Here is a 17526-nt window from a genome sequence, read left to right on the forward strand (position 1 = left end):
TATTCTCTCCATGGCAAGCGAGACCACGTTGATCGGCATTTTAATTCTGCTTTGCCACCAGAGCAGGGAGATCTGCCAGTGAGAACAGATTTGCCCCAGAGATCTTCCCTCAGCCCACAGGCAGTCGCTTTCCATGCTACCAATCTGAACCAGGGCCACACATGGCTTCCATTTCCTTATTTTAAAAAACACACCAGAAGATCTGATCAGTGATGTCCGAACATTGCCCGCATCTCGCTCTGCATACTGGCATAGAAACAGTAGCAATAGGAACAAGAAGAATGCTTTGCATCCTGGTTGAACCACCTGCTTCAGAACATGTCCTCACACAACCCTACCCAAAGAAGAAAAGCATTTCAAACAGGAAGGGAAATTTAAATGTCTTACTGGTAACCCTTGCTGTCCAGGCTTTCCTCTCTCTCCATCCAGGCCTTCTTGGCCCTAAAAAAAAATGAAAGGAAGGAAGGAGAACAGTTTTTATCTTGAGATAGTTTTATCTTATTTCATCAATTGAAACTGAAATAGTTTAATACGGCCAAAGGCCAGTAAAAAACAACAACAACAACACACATCCATAACAGCAGATTACAACAATTATTAAACAACTAACTAGTTGAATAAATATTTGGCTTTCAGCTCATTCTCTGGCTAAGTAAGACCTTGCATTTTTTTATAAGCTAATGCACAAAATATTGTCGAAAGCTTTCATGGCAGGAATCACTGGGATGCTGTGTGGTTTCTGGGCTCTATGGCCGTGTTCTAGCAGCATTCTCTCCTGACGTTTCGCCTGCATCTGTGGCTGGCATCTTCAGAGGATCTGATAGTTGGAAAGGAAAGCAAGTGGACCTTTACTCACAGGTATATATACTCCACTTGCAGGCAAAACGTCAGGAGAGAATGCTGCTAGAACACGGCCATACAGCCCGGAAACCACACAGCACCCTAATGCACAAAACTTTGCTACCTGCTGAGAGACGGTCACATCCTTGTCACAGTTGACGAAGACCCAACCTCTTCTGGTCCTCCTAACCTGGAATGGCCAGAAGCACTCTAGAAAATTCCCAGAAAAGTTGAGTCTTAGATGTTCTTCCCACAAGGAGCTTCCATGGGTTTGTTTGTAAAAAGTCAGGAAATGTAAAGAGGGGCCCTGTTGGAGCTGTCCAAAAGGTTCATCTAGCTCAGTTTATCTACTGCGCTACAGGAGTCTATTAACCATTTCAAGCCTGGAAAATGAGTACAACTTGGACTTGTTTCTGTTTGGATGTGGCTGACCAATTGCTCTGGGAAGTCTACAAGCAGGGCGGAGAGGCCAAGGCACAAGCTCTCTGCTGCTGCCCCCACAATTTCTGATTTACCACCTTCCTCCCCTCGTTCCTGCTGTTTTTTCAGCTCTTGCCTCACTGGCTCATTTTCTTATTCTCCAGATTTGTGTTTTTATTTGCCAGTCTAGTTCTGCTCCACTGGCTTCCAGTTTTGTTTCCAAGATCAATTCAAGGTGCTGGTAAGCCCTGCATGGCCTGAGACCAACGTATCTTAAGGATCTCATTCTTCCATATGAAGCCAACGCTCACTCTGATCATCTTCAGAAGTTCTGCTTTGGTTGCCTCCACCATCTCAGGCTAGATGGGCGACAACCTGAGAAAATGCTTTCTCAGCAGTGGTACCAACATTTCGAACCTCCCTCCCCATACAGACTTACCTGTCTTCGTCAATCGGTGTCTTATGCCATAGGATGAAAACTTGATTGTTTTGTATTGTCGAAGGCTTCCATGGCTGGATTCAACTGGTTGTGGTGGAAGCTGCTGTGCGGACGCGGGTCTGGTACTGCAGACCACGTCCCCGGCATGCAGCCCGGAAAAAAAAAAAAAACTCCTTAATTACTAACTAGCAGTTGGATTGCTTCTTTGCTTTAAGCACGCACCCAAAATTATTTACCCTAGTTCTGGAATTGTTTGTTTATGTTTTTACTGAATTACTTTGTCATGTTCAATGTTTTTAAGTTTCCAAATGTTTTTAGGTGTGCCACCTGACCGGGTGAAAAGGCAGCATAAAAACGTTTTAAATAAATGAATGACAACCACAACTCGTGCCTATTTGGCCATAGTGATAATAGTCTCCATGAGATTGCTCCCACTCACCCAACCCATGTGGTTCCTCAAATTTTGATGCCAGCAGGTTCCAACGAGCGTGGTTCTCTCCAGATACCAAGTAGACTACAATTCCCATGAGTCCTACCACTTGGCCATGCTGGCAGGGGCTGATGGGAACTGTAGTCCATGCACATCTGGAGGGCCATAGTTTAAAGACCCCTGCTCTACAGGGAGACTCACCAATGGCCTGTGATTTTGGGACAGATTATCTACCCACCCAGTATCCTGGAACATTACAGAGAGGAAAGAACTGTTCTCAAGATGGTTAATTTCCTAACCAGGCATTTGGAGTAGGACTCACAGGATAACCAGGGTCTCCCGGCTCCCCACGATCACCTCTGTCACCAGCCGGACCCTGGAAAGAAGGCACGAGAAAGGTCAGATAGACACAGAACACAGTCTCATGACTCAAAGGTTAGCTGCACGTTCTGTTTCCTTTGGAGGTTAGGTCAGCTGTCACCAGAAACACTGCTATTTCATTCATGCCCACTATTGTGTCCCTTTTGAAGCAGGGGTCTTCAAACTATGGCCCTCCAGATGTTCAGAGACTACAATTCCCATGAGCCCTACCACTTGGCCATGCTGGCAGGGGCTGATGGGAATTGTAGTCCATGAACATCTGGAAAGCCATAGTTTGAAGAACCCTGCTTTAAAGAAACCCCAATCTCAAAAAAGCCCAGCTACTTCTATCCCCCTTCTGAAAATCAGTGAAACTCCACTATTCTACGGAGCTTCGGGTGGAAATGGAAACAGGTGGGTCAGGGCAAAGAGTAAACTATACAGTTCAGGTTTGAAATGAGGGCCCTGTCCATTAACCCATTTCCAACATAGCACCTATGAAGGATGTTATCTCTTCTGCGCAGACAAGGGTTTTAGGATCTCCAAAAGCAAAATTCTATCATCCCCATCAATCAGAATTCTGGCAAGGATTCTGGCTGGGATATAGAATTGTGTACATTTCGGGATTTGACCTGTCGGCCGCTTTTACCTCCAAGCTGGCAGAACAGCAGTCTCGGTACAATAAATTAGGGGTGGCCAACCTACGGTGCTCCAGATGTTCATGGACTCCAATTCCCATCAGCCCCTGCCAGCATGGCCAATTGGGGCTGATGGGAATTGTAGTCCATGAACATCTGGAGCACCATAGGTTGGCCACCCCTGCGATAAATGAATAAATAAGATAAACAAACTGGCTCTGTACTTCTGTCAAGGGGGAGTCCACTCTGGTTTTTTTATACCCTATCAGTTTACTATTGTCTTAAGGTTGTTCATGTGTGGCGCTTCCCCTCCCCGCCCAGGGCTCTTGGGCTGTGGTTCCTTCCCTCCCTCCCTTTCCTGGGGCTTTGCCTTCCCAGAGGTGTCTTTTTCCAATTGGCCCGAGGGACCAAGAAATAGTTTAGCCCACAGGGCAGCTGTTGTAGGCCGCCTGTCCCTGGCTTCACAGCCTTCCCTTGCAAGTCCTATGAGTGCCGGTAAGTGGACCTGCTGCAGTTGCCTCACTGCCAGCTGGACCCACGCTCCAAAGGGCCAGCACGCCCTGCCCAGTTACCTCACTGGGCTAGAGTCCGTTCCCCAGGCTGAGCTGTCTTTGGCCTGCCCACCCAGCTCAACCCAGCCACTCCCTCGACTTTCCCACTTCCACCAGCCAGTCCCTTCCCTGCACCCCGGTTAAGCGGCAGCTCCCTTGTGTCGTTGCTTCCAGCCTTAAATGCCTTTCTGGCTCTCAAATCCCTCCCTCTCCCCAGCTGAGGCCACTCCGAGCCGAGCTGATCAGGCTCAGCTGCACTCCCTGCGCGCCCGCGACTACGGCCGTGCACCACCGAGCCTTCGTTCTGCTTCCCCGTCGCTTCTTCGACCCGGCCCCGCTTCGCCTCGCTGCCCACTTCTCCTGTGGTCATGTCGACATTTTGACCGGCCGGCAGGGTGCCCGGCTAGTCTTCGTGCCCCTCAATTCCTGCAAGTGTCCGGGCGCGGGGGTGGCAGGAGAGTCCTGGGGCCTGCAGGGAGCTCCCCCGGCCAGCCGCGATCTTCGGACTAATGGCTGTTTTTGCACAGTCAAAATATCCTGGTGTGAGCACAGAAAATATTCCCGTGCAGCCTGGAATTCCGCATGGTTCCCAAAGCTGCACAGGGCCTGCCCCGGTTTTGCACCACTATTTTCACTTTGCACCACGTCTTTCAAAAACCACCAAAGAAGTGGTACTTTTTAAAATGCTCCTGTGTGACCCTGCTGACCCTGCTGACCCTGCTGCCATGCAAACACCACAGGAGCAGGACCGGGGTATTTTTTCCCGCCTCGTTGCTCTGGCCCTCCCCACCAATCAAGAGGTGCTGAGAGCAAAATGTTTGCAATGGCTTTGGAATTGCTTAGGTTTGCTTGAGAGAATCGCTGCCCTCCTCTTATTTTCGCCCCCCCCTTTTCTGTCAGGCATTTTCATGCAGGCATTCAGTGTAAGATATGTGACTAAGTAGTTGATAGGAAATGTGAAAATTAAGATTCTCTGAGGTATCTCATTGTTTATTGTGCGCGACACACAAAGTGCATGTGATCGATGGGCACATTTACACACAGAGTTAATGGCCCCTCTCATTTGGCCCTGAGACAAGCCCATATAGCCTCCCGATATCACGGTGAAATGTCTTTTTAAAAGAGCAATGCTTGATGGGAAATGTAGTCTCTCCTTCCCTTTTCCAAGAACATTTTACTGTAAACTGATAGTGGGATTGAACAGCGAAGCTCCCCCAAGAACCCCAAGAATGACAAAACAGTCATACTGGAATGCACGCGGAGAAAGGACAGGCTTTACAAAAAGGAAAATATTCCTATTTGTATAATAGATTTTGCTGGCTAGCATCATGTTTAGCCATTCATACCACACAAGTATTCCACATTTTAAAGCTGTGTCTCGTTATCCCTACAACACCGACCCATCATGCTAATGAAGTAAGACGCTTTTTGTCTACAGTAGAAAATTACTTGAAGAGAGAGGTATGTCTAAACATGTACAGAGTTATTATTTCTTGCCTCTAAAGAACCACAGATCACATCCCATACGTTCGCAACAAGATCCAGGGTAGGGTTGATTCTGTGAGCTTTTAATCATTCAATGAACCCCGGACTTACTCTGTCTCCAGGTGGTCCAGGAGGGCCCTCTGACTTTCCGTCATCCCCTTGTTCTCCCTGCAAAGGGAAACACTAGTATTGAAACGGGCTATGCCTTACAAAGCAGGAAAAGCTGGTGAGACCAAAATGCACTTCGCCCCCCACACGACTAGTTAGACTTTTCCAGTTCTGCTATGGTTTGACACAACCAAGTCACTGGGAAAAACCAAATGAAACATTTTAAAACCACGTAGTCTGAAAGGAACTAGGTCTAGAAAAATAACAATTATATACCTGTGGGAAAAAGGAAGAAAAACACCAGCATCCCCCCCCCCCCCCCCATCCTGCCATTACTCATGGGACCTGTAATTCTCCATGATCCATGCAACGGTCACCTCCAGATTAGACTATTGCAACTCGCTCTACACGGGCCTTCCCTTGCGTCTGATTCGGAAATTGAAACTGGTCCAGCATGTGGCGGCTCGCTTGCTCACAGGAGGTGCCATCAGAGATCACATCTTATCTGTGCTACACCGCCTGCACTGGCTCCCAGTTGAGTTCCAAATCGTTTTCAAGGTACTTGTGTTAACCTTTAAGGCCTTACGCGGTCTGGGACCCTCGTACCTGCGGGACCGTCTGGCCGCATATGTCCCATCTTGGCCTCTGCTTTTGGCAGAGGCCAACTTGCTGGTGGTTCCCGGCCCCTCCATGATGCGGCTGGCTTCCACTCAGGCCAGGGCTTTCACGGCCCTGGCCCCTGCCTGGGGGAATGCCCTTCCTCCAGCGGTCCAGGCCCTGCGGGACCTTAATGAGTTCTGCAGGGCTTGTAAGACCAAGCTATTCCGCCGGGCTTTTGGGGAGGCCAGCCGCTGATGCCCCCCCTTTTTAACAGCTGGGGCCCTACTGTCCCCTCCTTAGAGGAGTTTTAGCTGTCAGACGCCATCTGCTGTTTTGAAATGTTATATCATGATTTGAATGCTGTGTTTTAATGTACACCAGTACTAAATGTACGGTGTTTGTTTATTTATTTGCCTGTTGTTTTGTTTGTTTGTTATGAACCGCCCTGAGCCCTTTGGGGGAGGGCGGAATATAAGTTTAATAATAAATAAATAAATAAAATGACTGATTGGTTGCAGGTATATTATGATAAACTCCCCCATGTGAAAAGTGTGTTAAAATAATGACAAAGTTTTGAGACATTCAATTCTTGCCTTGTTGTTCAAAATATGCAACTGTAGAAAACATGTGCAAATGCTCAAAATGGAACCCACCTGACATTTGTTGAAAATCTAGACCGGGAGTCTGCAACCTGCGGCTGTCCAGATGTTCATGGACTACAATTCCCATCAGCCCCTGCCAGCATGGCCACGAACATCTGGAGAGCTGCAGGTTGCAGACCCCTGGTCTAGACCATCAATGAAGACAGGATGGCAGATGTGGTTCCCTTCCTACCCACATAAAGATCTATGAGGTAAGTCAGGAGGAGAGAAGGCAATTGGCTCAAGGGGAGCCAATACGTTTCACGGTAGAGTGGAGGTTTGAATCCGAGCTTCCTCAGTCCAATACTCCATCACAACACTGCCTCACAGCAGCAATCAGATTCAATAAATAATTCTCTAAAGCAGGGGTGTCCAACTCTGGCCTTCCAAATGTTTGTGGACTACGATTCCCATCAGCCCCTGCCAGCATAATGCTATGATTCCCATCAGCCTGCCAGCATAATACTGGCAGGGGGTGATGGGAATCGTCGTCCATGAACATTTGGAGGGCCAGAATTGGACATCCCTGCTCTAAAACATCCCCTTATCCAACCACAGCAGCTTTAAAATTTGTGTACAGAAGAAGAAGAAGAAGAGTTTGGATTTATATCCCCCTTTCTCTCCTGCAGGAGACTCAAAGGGGCTTACAATCTCCTTGCCCTTCCCCCCTCACAACAAACACCCTGTGAGGTGGGTGGGGCTGAGAGAGCTCTCTAGGAAGAACTGCATGATTCAGCTCCAAGGTCACTCCAGCCATGGCGCGTGGAGTGCACAGGGCTAATCTGAATTCCCCAGATAAGCCTCCACAGCTCAGGCGGCAGAGCTGGGAATCAAACCCGGTTCCTCCAGATTAGATACATGAGCTCTTAACCTCCTGCGCCACTGCTGCTGGTAAGAAGGACCAAAAAACACAATCAAGAGTGGTTTCTTGGCAGAAGCGATCTTCATATTGTTTTGGCCTGGTTCTACGTGCTCCATGCTACTTCGTGAATGAATTAAATCAGTAAGCTTGGCCATTTCAGCTCAGGTCTCAGACTTAGGTTCAAATGATACTATACATGTACCATGAGATTGCTACAAGGATTCAAAGGACGTCAACTGTGAGTTTCAATTCAGAAGCAACGACACGTGCACCCCTGCCCCCACTGGCAACCATTTCTCCTATGGGCAGCTATTTCATCTATTTATCATCATCATCATCATCATCATCATCATCATCATCATCATCATCATCATCATCATCATCGTTATTGTTATTATTTATTAGATTTATAGGCCGCCTCACCCCCAAAGGCGGCTCACAATACAGCTGTTCCAATAACAGCACATAAAATACATAACTAAAACTAACTACGTTAAAACAAATTTCCACAGCAGCAATATCTTAAAATTTAAATAACAAAGTTAAGAGCAAGCAAAATTAAGGACAGGCGCCCGATCAAAAAGGCTGGGAGGGGAGAGGCAGGGCCCAAGATGGAATCAAGGCCCTGCCAAGATGGAAAACTGGCAGCTCAGTCTTACAGGCCCTGCAGAACTCACCAAGGTCCCGCAGGGCCCGGACAGCTGGAGGTAGAGCATTCCACCAGGCAGGGCCCGAGCCGTAAAGGCCCTGGCCTGGGTCGAGGCCAGCTGCATCGTCGCAGGGCTAGGGGTTTCCAGCAGTTCCGCCACTGCCGAACGTAGCGGTCTATGCGGGACATAAGGGGTGATGCGGTCCCGCAGGTATGAAGGCCCCATGCCGCGTAAGGCCTTAAAGTTCAATACCAACACCCTCACTCTATGAATCCAAGCCAAGTCAGGTCCCTGTGGGTCTTCCAAACTGGGCTCCCTGCAGCTGGTGTTCTACTGGAAGCTCCTTCGGTGATCACATTATAGATGCAACGACCAGCTTTCCTCTCACCCACCACACTGAGAAGGAAGAAACAGTTGGTTGCTGTCACTAATAGCAAAAAAACTTTTTTGTTGTGGTAAGAAGGTTCCAAATCAGAGGAAAAATGTATTCCCTGCAGGTCCAAGAACAGTATTTAGTAAATTAAGCTGGAAACGGCAGTCAGTTTCAATTAGGACAACTTTCTTCTCCAGCATTCTTGAACGGAGGAACATTTCTGCTACAAAACCGCTCTCCCTTGGAGGCATTTCCAGCAGCAGCATTAGAGATGGTACTAATATAATGTGGTATAAGGTGACAGTAATATATAGCAGATTTCTGTTCAGACATGGAGAATATGCTAGTCCTTTAACAAATACTTTCCTTCAAAGAAGAACGAGGACATTTTGTCTTCTTATAGAGCCGTTACAGAAACACTCTATACCGCACACATGTTTGGAAATGTAGTTTTCAAGCAATTGCTGTTTTTATGGGCAAAGTCATGGTCAATTTCTTCATCCTTACACTTATCCCAAAAGACTGCAAGTCCCACTGAAGGCATGCTGCACCAGCAAGTTTCAAGGCTGGGGAAGTAGTCCATCAGGTCACAGCAGGGCATGGCTATTACGTGTCCACCACTTATTGCCCTGGCAAAGGAGCACATGATAATAATAGCAGGCTGCTGTCACTGCTTTCTTACTCACCATCTTTCGATGAGGCGGACAGAGACCAAAGGGAAGGATGATAGCAACTACTGCCAGATATGAAGAAGAAGAAGAGTTTGGATTTATACCCCCCCTTTCTCTCCTGTAGGAGACTCAAGGGGGCTTACACACTCCTTTCCCTTCCCCCCTCACAACAAACACCCTGTGAGGAAGGTGGGGCTGAGATAGCTCAGAAGAACTGTGACTAGCCCAAGGTCACCCAACTTTGGCGTGCGTTGGAGTGCACAGGCTAATCTGAATTCCCCAGATAAGCCTCCACAGCTTAGACGGCAGAATGGGGAATCAAACCCGGTCCCTCTTAACCACTACACCACACTGCTGCCTTTTGGGTAGCTGTAGGCCCCACTGCCCTGTCCTCCTTCCTAATGGGCTGCAGATCCTCCTCACTCAGCTGCTCTTGTAGCTGTAGGCTCCACTGGGTTAAACCTTCTCAGTGGTAGGCGGGACCTCTCACAGCTGCTCTGTGGCTGTAATCCCTCGCCCAAACCTTCTCCTGAATGGGCAGCAGGACCTCTCACCAGCTGCTCTTGTAGCTGTAGCTCCACTGCCCAAACCTTCTCCTGAAGAGTGGCAGGACTTCTCACCAGCTTCTCTTGTAGCTGTAGTTCCACTGCCCAAGCCTTCTCCTGAATGGATGGCAGGACCTCTCACCAGCTGCTCTTGTAGCTGTAGTTCCACTGCCCAAGCCTTCTCTTGAATGGGCAGCAGGACCTCTCACCAACTGTTCTTGCTGGAGCTCCACTGCCCAAGCCTTCTCCTGAATGGGTGGCAGGACCTCTCACCAGCTGCTCTTGTAGCTGTAGCTCCACTGCCCAAGCCTTCTCCTGAATGGGCAGCAGGACCTCTCACCAGCTGCTCTTGTAGCTGTAGTTCCACTGCCCAAGCCTTCTCCTGAATGGGAGGCAGGACCTCTCACCAGCTGCTCTTGTAGTTGTAGCTCCACTGCCCAAGCCTTCTCCTGAATGGGCAGCAGGACCTCTCACCAGCTGCTCTTGTAGCTGTAGCTCCACTGCCCAAGCCTTCTCCTGAATGGGCAGCAGGACCTCTCACCAGCTGCTCTTGTAGCTGTAGTTCCACTGCCCAAGCCTTCTCCTGAATGTTCCAATTGACTGAATTCTAGTATTTTTGCCAGCTAGAAGATGGTGCCACCTTGACTTTCCGCAAGGCCGTGACAACCCATTTCTGGGATGCGCCTCCCTGGTTGATGGTCCTCCTGGACTTCCAATGGGAAGGAGACATTGCTGCCTTCTTTTCCATTTCCTTGTTAAGCAATAGCTCTCAAAGCAGGTCTTAGGCGGGATCAAGAACGGCCTCAAAAGGGCCAAGGCTCCACTCATGCTCACAATGAGGAAAAATAATAGTGAATTGATAGGGAAGAAAAACCAAACGCAACAGGGGAGAACAGGAACAGCACAAAAAGAAAAGGAAGAAAAATAAAAGTGAAGGTAGAAGATCTATTTTTCTCTGTAATGCAGGCAACTACCTACTGCTCTCCCTTGAGGCAGGAAAAGAACTGGATGTTCTGGGCAATTACCATATCAGTGGTGGCTACCCATGGCACTCCAGATGTTCATGGACTACAATTCCCATCAGCCCCTGCCAGCAAAAAAACCGGACCTCTTCCGCCAGGTATTTGGCCAGCTGGGATAACATCAAAAATCTGCTATAATAACCATCTGGCCTCCCGTAGGTGCAAGGAAGGGGGTGAGGGAATACTTTTAATGCCGTCTGAAACTATGGAAATTATATATTTATGGTTCCTTTTTAGTGGGGATGGACTGTTTTAATTTAAATGTTGTATATGACTGTTTTAAATGTTTGTAAATAATTGTTGGGCACCACCCTGAGCCCTCAAGGAAAGGCTGGTATACAAATTCAATTAAACAAACAAACAAACAAACATCTGGAGTGCCATAGGTTCGCCACCACGGCCATAGATCATAGGAAACACAAAGATCTTGTTCCTACCTCCCGGGTGAATGGTGTGAATTACCCAGAAAGATGTCCTCCAGCTCAGAGGGAGAAGATCAGTGAGAAAAGACTAGCTGTCCATTTTTTTCTTCTGATGGGATCCAAAATTTAATGGTTCAATTGACTGAATCCTATACAATGTTCACTCTTTCGCCTCCCGGGAACAGGGCAAAGAAATTCTGATGAGGCGGCTGTTCACGCACCCGTGGCCGGTTCCGCCATCAATACGAGTACAACCAAAGGCAATTAGGAAATGTTCCCTGGTCTTGAACAGCAAAACCAAACTGACAGGAAACCATTAAAAATTAGTGAGTCACCTCTCCAGCCTGAACTGATTAAAACTAAGCTGACTAAGCAAATGACTTTGACTGGGGTGGGGTAGGAAGAAAAGACAGCAGCGGCGGAATGATGCCTGAATCACTGAGGTTGCAGGTGGGATGGTTTATAGGAGGAGAGGTAGGAAGAGGAGACATGTGGTGAAGTGCAGTGGAAATTCCTTTTCTACAGGAAATTTATTTAGCAACAACAGGTACACAAAGCATTATCCAGCCCAAAACCTCCTGTTTCCACATTAGCTTTCTAGGAAGGAATTCAGAGAGCTAGAGGGTTGCTCAGGGATCTAGTCAAGTCTATCAAAGGACAGAGCAGATCATAAGCATCATTCTTTCAATCAAGGTGTGTTGATCCTGCTGTTCCTCCAGTGAACCCAGGGTGGTTTTCACGGTTTGTAGGTTAAGCTAAGCAAAACCTGCTAGCCCAAAGTCACCCAGTGAGGTCTGATGACTGATAGGTCTCCCAAATACTAGTCCAAAACTCTAACCACTGCAACACAGTAATGTACTAGTAGCTTACTGTGTGTGGCCAAAGGCCTTTTCGAAGTTAGTCTAATTAAAAGATAGTCAAAACATATGAAGAATAAAAACAATCAAGATAACGTAAAGTAAAATGTGGGCTAGATGATTTTTGGAAGAAATGGCTTCTCATTCAGTCTGAGCTGACTGGGTCTAACTCTGGCATCCTTTTTTTTTTGAGGACCTGTACAGTGGTGGGATCCAAAAATTTTAGTAACAGGTTCCCATGGTGGTGGGATTCAAATTGTGGCGTAGCGCCAATGGGGCTGGGCAGAGACACTGACCCAGGGGCATGGCCGGGCATTGCTTGGGGCCTGGAGCATTCCTGATGGGCGGGGAGCTGGTGGCAGACAGCGATGCAGCCGCTTCATGCCTTAGTTCTTGAGTTAAGGAACGAATGCAACACAGGCATGCGAGGGGCCTGCCACGCACGCCGGTGCACCTCCTGCTAGACTGCTTCAAGTTCTGTGCGCTACTGCTGAGAGGAAAGGCAAAAATCACGTGGCAAAATCACCAATTAGTAACCCACTCTCGGCACACACAAATAATTAGTAACCTACTCTCGGGAACCTGTGAGAACCTGCTGGATCCCACCTCTGGACCTGTAATTTGACAGGTGGGATAGTTTGGTTTATTTTGGTCCACTAGATCAGTGACTGCAAGTGTGCTGTTTTGGCAGAAGAGACTGTCTCTTCAGCTCCCCCTCCCCCGCCTTTTCTCTCTTTAAGTTTCCTACTTTCATTTCTTCTGTGTAAAAAAATTTTTTTAGAATTTGCAGGTAAAAATATTTTGAGGGCTCTCTTTTCAAAAAAGTTTCCTTGGATCTGCTACAAAACTTTTGGAGCACTGAAAGAATTCAAAAGAAAAAAACATTTTTGTCAACTAAATGAATAAGTGGTTGTTGTGGGTTTTCAGGGCTGTGTGGCCGTGGTCTGGTAGATCTTGTGTCCAGTGACACAGTGTATAGCAGACTTCTCTCTGTGATACACCTCTGAAGATGCCAGCCACAGATGCAGGTGAAACGTTAGGAACAAGATCTACCAGACCACAGTCTACCAGACCAGGGCCACAAAGCCCGAAAAAGCCACAACAACCAGTTGAATCTGGCTGTGAAAGCCTTCAACAATACATTAAATGAAGAAGCCTTTTATGAATTTCTTTGTAATACTTATCTGCTGCCTGAACAACACTAAATGGATTTCAAAACTCACTTTAAAGCAGTTAAGAGAGATGGCCAACAATAAAAAGGCTGGTTAATTGATTTATGACGATCTTGAATATGGAATGTGGAACTCTTCTCGGCTATGAGATGCAGTGATTGGCAAGCCCCTGGAGTGATTTATAAGTCCATGACAGAGTTTGTTTAAGATCTATTCTGCCTTCTGAATTGGAGTTTCTGTTATCCTGCGTGGTTTGAACTTGCACAGTTGTGAGGCTAGTTGTTACTGAGCAGAAGGCCTGGAAAGCTGGACCTAAAAACATTTTGATTGACTCCTTATTTAGGATTGGCTTTTTTTTAGATCGGAATCATTACTTTATTGGTTTGAACTGGACTTGTACAGTTACAAAGTGTGCAATATACTGAGAGGATTAAAAACTGTTTGATCCAGAGAATACAAGACTAATGGACATATATGTGTTCAAGATTGACAAGAACATAATTGGAGAGTTGGCAACAAGTAATAAGTAAGCAGATTCATCTGCTTCCCTTGTGAAGGCACATGAAACCTTGACTGTGTACGGTGGTGATAAGGGTTTTTTAAAAAAAATATTTATAAAGATTTAAAGATTTATATTTTGCAAAGGGCAATGATTTTTAGAGGCTTAGAGAGAAGCTACACTGAAATTTATAGTTATTCAGAAAAGACAGCTTCCTACTTATCCTAATAAAATGGCTTCCGGCTGACCACAGGTGATTCTGCACAGGTCAAATAAAATGTGTTCAGGCCCTTTTTAAAAGTGTTTTGGGAGAGAAGTTCCCACAGAGCTTGCCCCCAAACGCTTCTAACCCTTTATATTTGGCTGGACCCAGGTTAAATGAAAGTCACTAAATTAGTGACTTTTCCCCTTCAACCTGAATTTCAGCCACTTCCTGCTTGCCTGTGCAAACTACAGCAAGCAGGGAGCGTGCTAATCCCACCCTTCCATCCACCATTATGGTGGATTCAGTAGTGGGATTTAGCCGGTTCGTGCCGGTTCGGTAGAACCGATAGCTAATCCCACCACTACGCCTCCACGCCCCCCACGCCCCCCCCATGGCCCACTTGAGCCAGGGGGCGCAACAGCCAGTGGGCCTACGGCGTGCTGCCAGCTGCTGCCACCCTTGGTTCAAAATTCATCAGCAGTGGCCCTGCTGCCTCATCTTTGGAGGCAGCAAGGCCACCACCAATGGATTTTGAGCCGAGGATGGCAGCAGCCCTGGCCACTGGCAATGGAGATTGAGGGGGGAGGCGGGACCACAGGAGCCAGTGGTAAGCCTCGGCCCTGCCAGCAGCTGTGGTCCCACCTCTCCCCTGAAATTCGGCGATGAGCCGGTAACCCAAAACCGCTTAACTCCCAAAGGCAGTGGTAGCGGGGCGCACCAATGGAGGTTGAGCCGGTGGGATCGGCAGCACCCTGCCACTCAACTGGAACCTGTTGTTAAATTATTTGAATCCCACCACTGGGTGGATTTCCTGTCCGGTTACGGTAGACAAGCAGTGAAGGCAATCTTTCCTGAGCTCCTCCACATTTTAAGATAACTTTTAAATTTTTAACAATTATAACACGAGCTTGACTCTGAAGAGAATATTAATGATGAGTGGCTGTGATTCACGGCACAAATGGACGTCCTGAACGAAGAGGGCGGTGTCTCCTACGGCTTTTTCAGCAGATAAGCCTCATCAGTTTATATTCTCCCTTACTGGAACCTCTACCAACTATCTAAAGCTGATAACTTACAGTGTTGAGAGAAAACAAAATGCTGAATAAAAAGCGGAGTCGGTCTTCGCCTGGTATTCATGAGCAAAAACCTCCCAAGCAGACCAAAATAGACTTGTATTTACAAGGTCAGTTGGCGGTAGAAACCTTGCTTAACAACCTTGAACTGTCTAATAGGTTTACGCCCTTGGAGGGTGGATTTCCTAGGCAGCTGCCATTGGAATGGATTCTCTAGATCTGTGGTGGCGAACCTTTGGCACTCCAGATGTTATGGACTACAATTCCCATCAGCCCCTGACAGCATGGCCAATTGGCCATGCTGGCAGGGGCTGATGGGAATTGTAGTCCATAACATCTGGAGTGCCAAAGGTTCGCCACCACTGCTCTAGATGGCTGACATGTTGTGCCAGTAAGTGGGGAGGATTCTCAGGTGGTGGGATTCTTGGCTGCGTGGTTTTCATGGAAACACAGCATTTCCTGTGCGAACCATGCCACCCCCTGATGCTGGGATCACAGCAATCCCAGATGGCCCCTGAACCCACCCTGCGTCATGGGCAACATGGGTTTCTTTTAAGCCATTTGTGTTTCCTGTGCAGAATCAGACCATGAGAAAAGAAGCAGTTATTATCTTGTTTTATCCTTCAAATGTAAACAATCATTATCGTGAATTCTCTCTGTTTAAAAACATCCAATGAAAAAGACTCCACCATACTCTGTGTATTCCACTGTCGAAAAGCCCTTGCTGTCAGGAAGCTCCTACTATTGTTTAGGTGGAATCTTTTTTCCTTTTCTTTGAATCCATTACTCCTTGTCCCAGTCTCTGGAGCAGCAGAAAACAACCTTGCTCTATCTTCAACATGACATCCCTTCAAAGATTTATCACGCCATCCCTGAACCTTCTCTTCTCCAGGCTGAGCATGCCTAGCTCCCCAAGTCTCTCCTCATAGGGCATAGGTGTCAAGCTCATGGCCCTCCAGATGTTATGGACCACACTTCCCATCATCCCCTGCAGCATCATGCTGGCAGGGATGATGGGAACTGTAGTCCAAAACTTCTGGAGGGCAGCAAGTTTGACACCTGTGTCATAGGGTATGGAATCCAGACCTTTTACCATTTTGGTCACCCCATTCTGGACACACTAACTATAGCTGGAATCAGGACATGGTAATAGATAGATCTTGATAAGATTAAGATCAGGTGGGGGTTTTGTGCACTGAATCTCTTGCACCATTGCTACATTACTTGCAGAAGAAGGGTTATGCTGACTGCGGAATCTTCTCTTTGATTGGTGCAGAGTGTTTACAGACTTGGCCCAAGAGAGATCTATCCTAAGGCTCACATTAGCAGTGATACTGCTTCCTTTTGCCGACTGTAAATAACAATTTACCTTTTCACCTTTGGGTCCATGTGGTCCAATCGGGCCAGGTGATCCTGCATGCCCCTGTGGGAGAGAAACAAGAATGAACGTTTCTAAGGGGTGAGCTGGCAGTTCCATAATAAGCATCCCAAGATGCGGCTGGTGCAGGGGGAAAAAAGCATTGATATTTTCAATGAACTTGACGGGTCTACTTTCTGGCTGCGCAGGAGTACTCTACACTACAGTATTGGTAAAGGAAGGCTTTGGACTGGCACGTTTTGTGGTATGATGTCACTCGCTAGGTCTGATGTCACGGATTAACAAGGGCAGTGTTTAACTTCAGAGGCATATGCCTCACCCAATGAGCCTTGGATCAAAGGATGTGTGGGTCCATTAAACAAAGGCCTGAGCCAGTGTGGCGTAGTGGTTAAGAGCAGCTGCACTCTTATCTGGAGAACCGGGTTTGATTCCCCGCTCTGCTACTTGAGCTGTGGAGGCTTATCTGGGGAACCAGATTAGATTGTGCACTCCAACACGTGCCAGCTGGGTGACCTTGGGCTAGTCACAGCTCTATGGAGCTCTCTCAGCCCCACCAACCTCACAGGGTTGTAAGCCCCCTTGAGTCTCCTTACAGTAGAAAAGGGGGGGGCATAAATCCAAACTCCTCCTCCTGAATCAGCACAATCCCCAATGCATTTTTCCTTTCTTGCTGTTCTGTCAAACCCACATTATCTTGGAGAAATGGGATTGGATCTCCTATTATGTTTCTAACTCTAGAAAGCGGTTGAAGAAGGGCCTAATCTAAATCGAGGCTGTCCTTCTTGTGGGCATCCTGGGATCTTCTGCCTGGACCCTGTTTGAAATGAAGATGGGGGTCCAAAACAGCAAACAGTCCATACGGCGATCCTAAGTAGAAGCCAGCATGGCGTAGTGGTTAGAAGTCACAGGTTCTAATGGGGAGAACTGGGTTAGAGTCCCCACTCCTTCACGTGAAGCCTACTAGGTGACCCTGGGGTAGTCACGGTTCTCTCAAAACTTTCTCATGGAGACAGGCAATAGCAAATCACTTCCGAACGTCTCTTGCCTTGAGAATGCTATGGGGTCTCCACAAATCAGCTCTCCTCCTCCTCCTCCTCCTCCTCCTCCTCCTCCTCCTCCTCCTCCTCCTCCTCCTCCTCCGCCCCCGCCACCGCCACCACCAAGTGAAGAAAAAGCAGATCTGTAACACAGGAGTCCCAAAAGAATAGCTTACCTGATAGCCTTTTAAACCAGGCTCCCCTTGAACACCCATCCTGCCGGGGGCACCCTGAAGGAACAAGAGCAT

The 17526-nt window shown here is 47.6% G+C and overlaps 1 protein-coding gene across 1 annotated transcript in view; it reads right to left on the bottom strand.

The window, feature by feature from the left end:
* The window catches only part of LOC125441541 (collagen alpha-1(XXVII) chain-like), a 101427-nt gene that overhangs the window by 23939 nt on the left and 59962 nt on the right, over positions 1-17526 (bottom strand). The window contains exons 14-18 of the mRNA XM_048512149.1: positions 17455-17508; positions 16233-16286; positions 5275-5331; positions 2452-2505; positions 388-441 (exon numbers count right to left, since the gene is read on the bottom strand). Of these exons, the coding sequence (XP_048368106.1) occupies positions 388-441; positions 2452-2505; positions 5275-5331; positions 16233-16286; positions 17455-17508 (273 nt within the window). The remainder of the gene's footprint in view (positions 1-387; positions 442-2451; positions 2506-5274; positions 5332-16232; positions 16287-17454; positions 17509-17526) is intronic.

Source organism: Sphaerodactylus townsendi, linkage group LG12 (genome assembly GCF_021028975.2).
Source record: "Sphaerodactylus townsendi isolate TG3544 linkage group LG12, MPM_Stown_v2.3, whole genome shotgun sequence".
Lineage (NCBI taxonomy): Eukaryota > Metazoa > Chordata > Lepidosauria > Squamata > Sphaerodactylidae > Sphaerodactylus > Sphaerodactylus townsendi.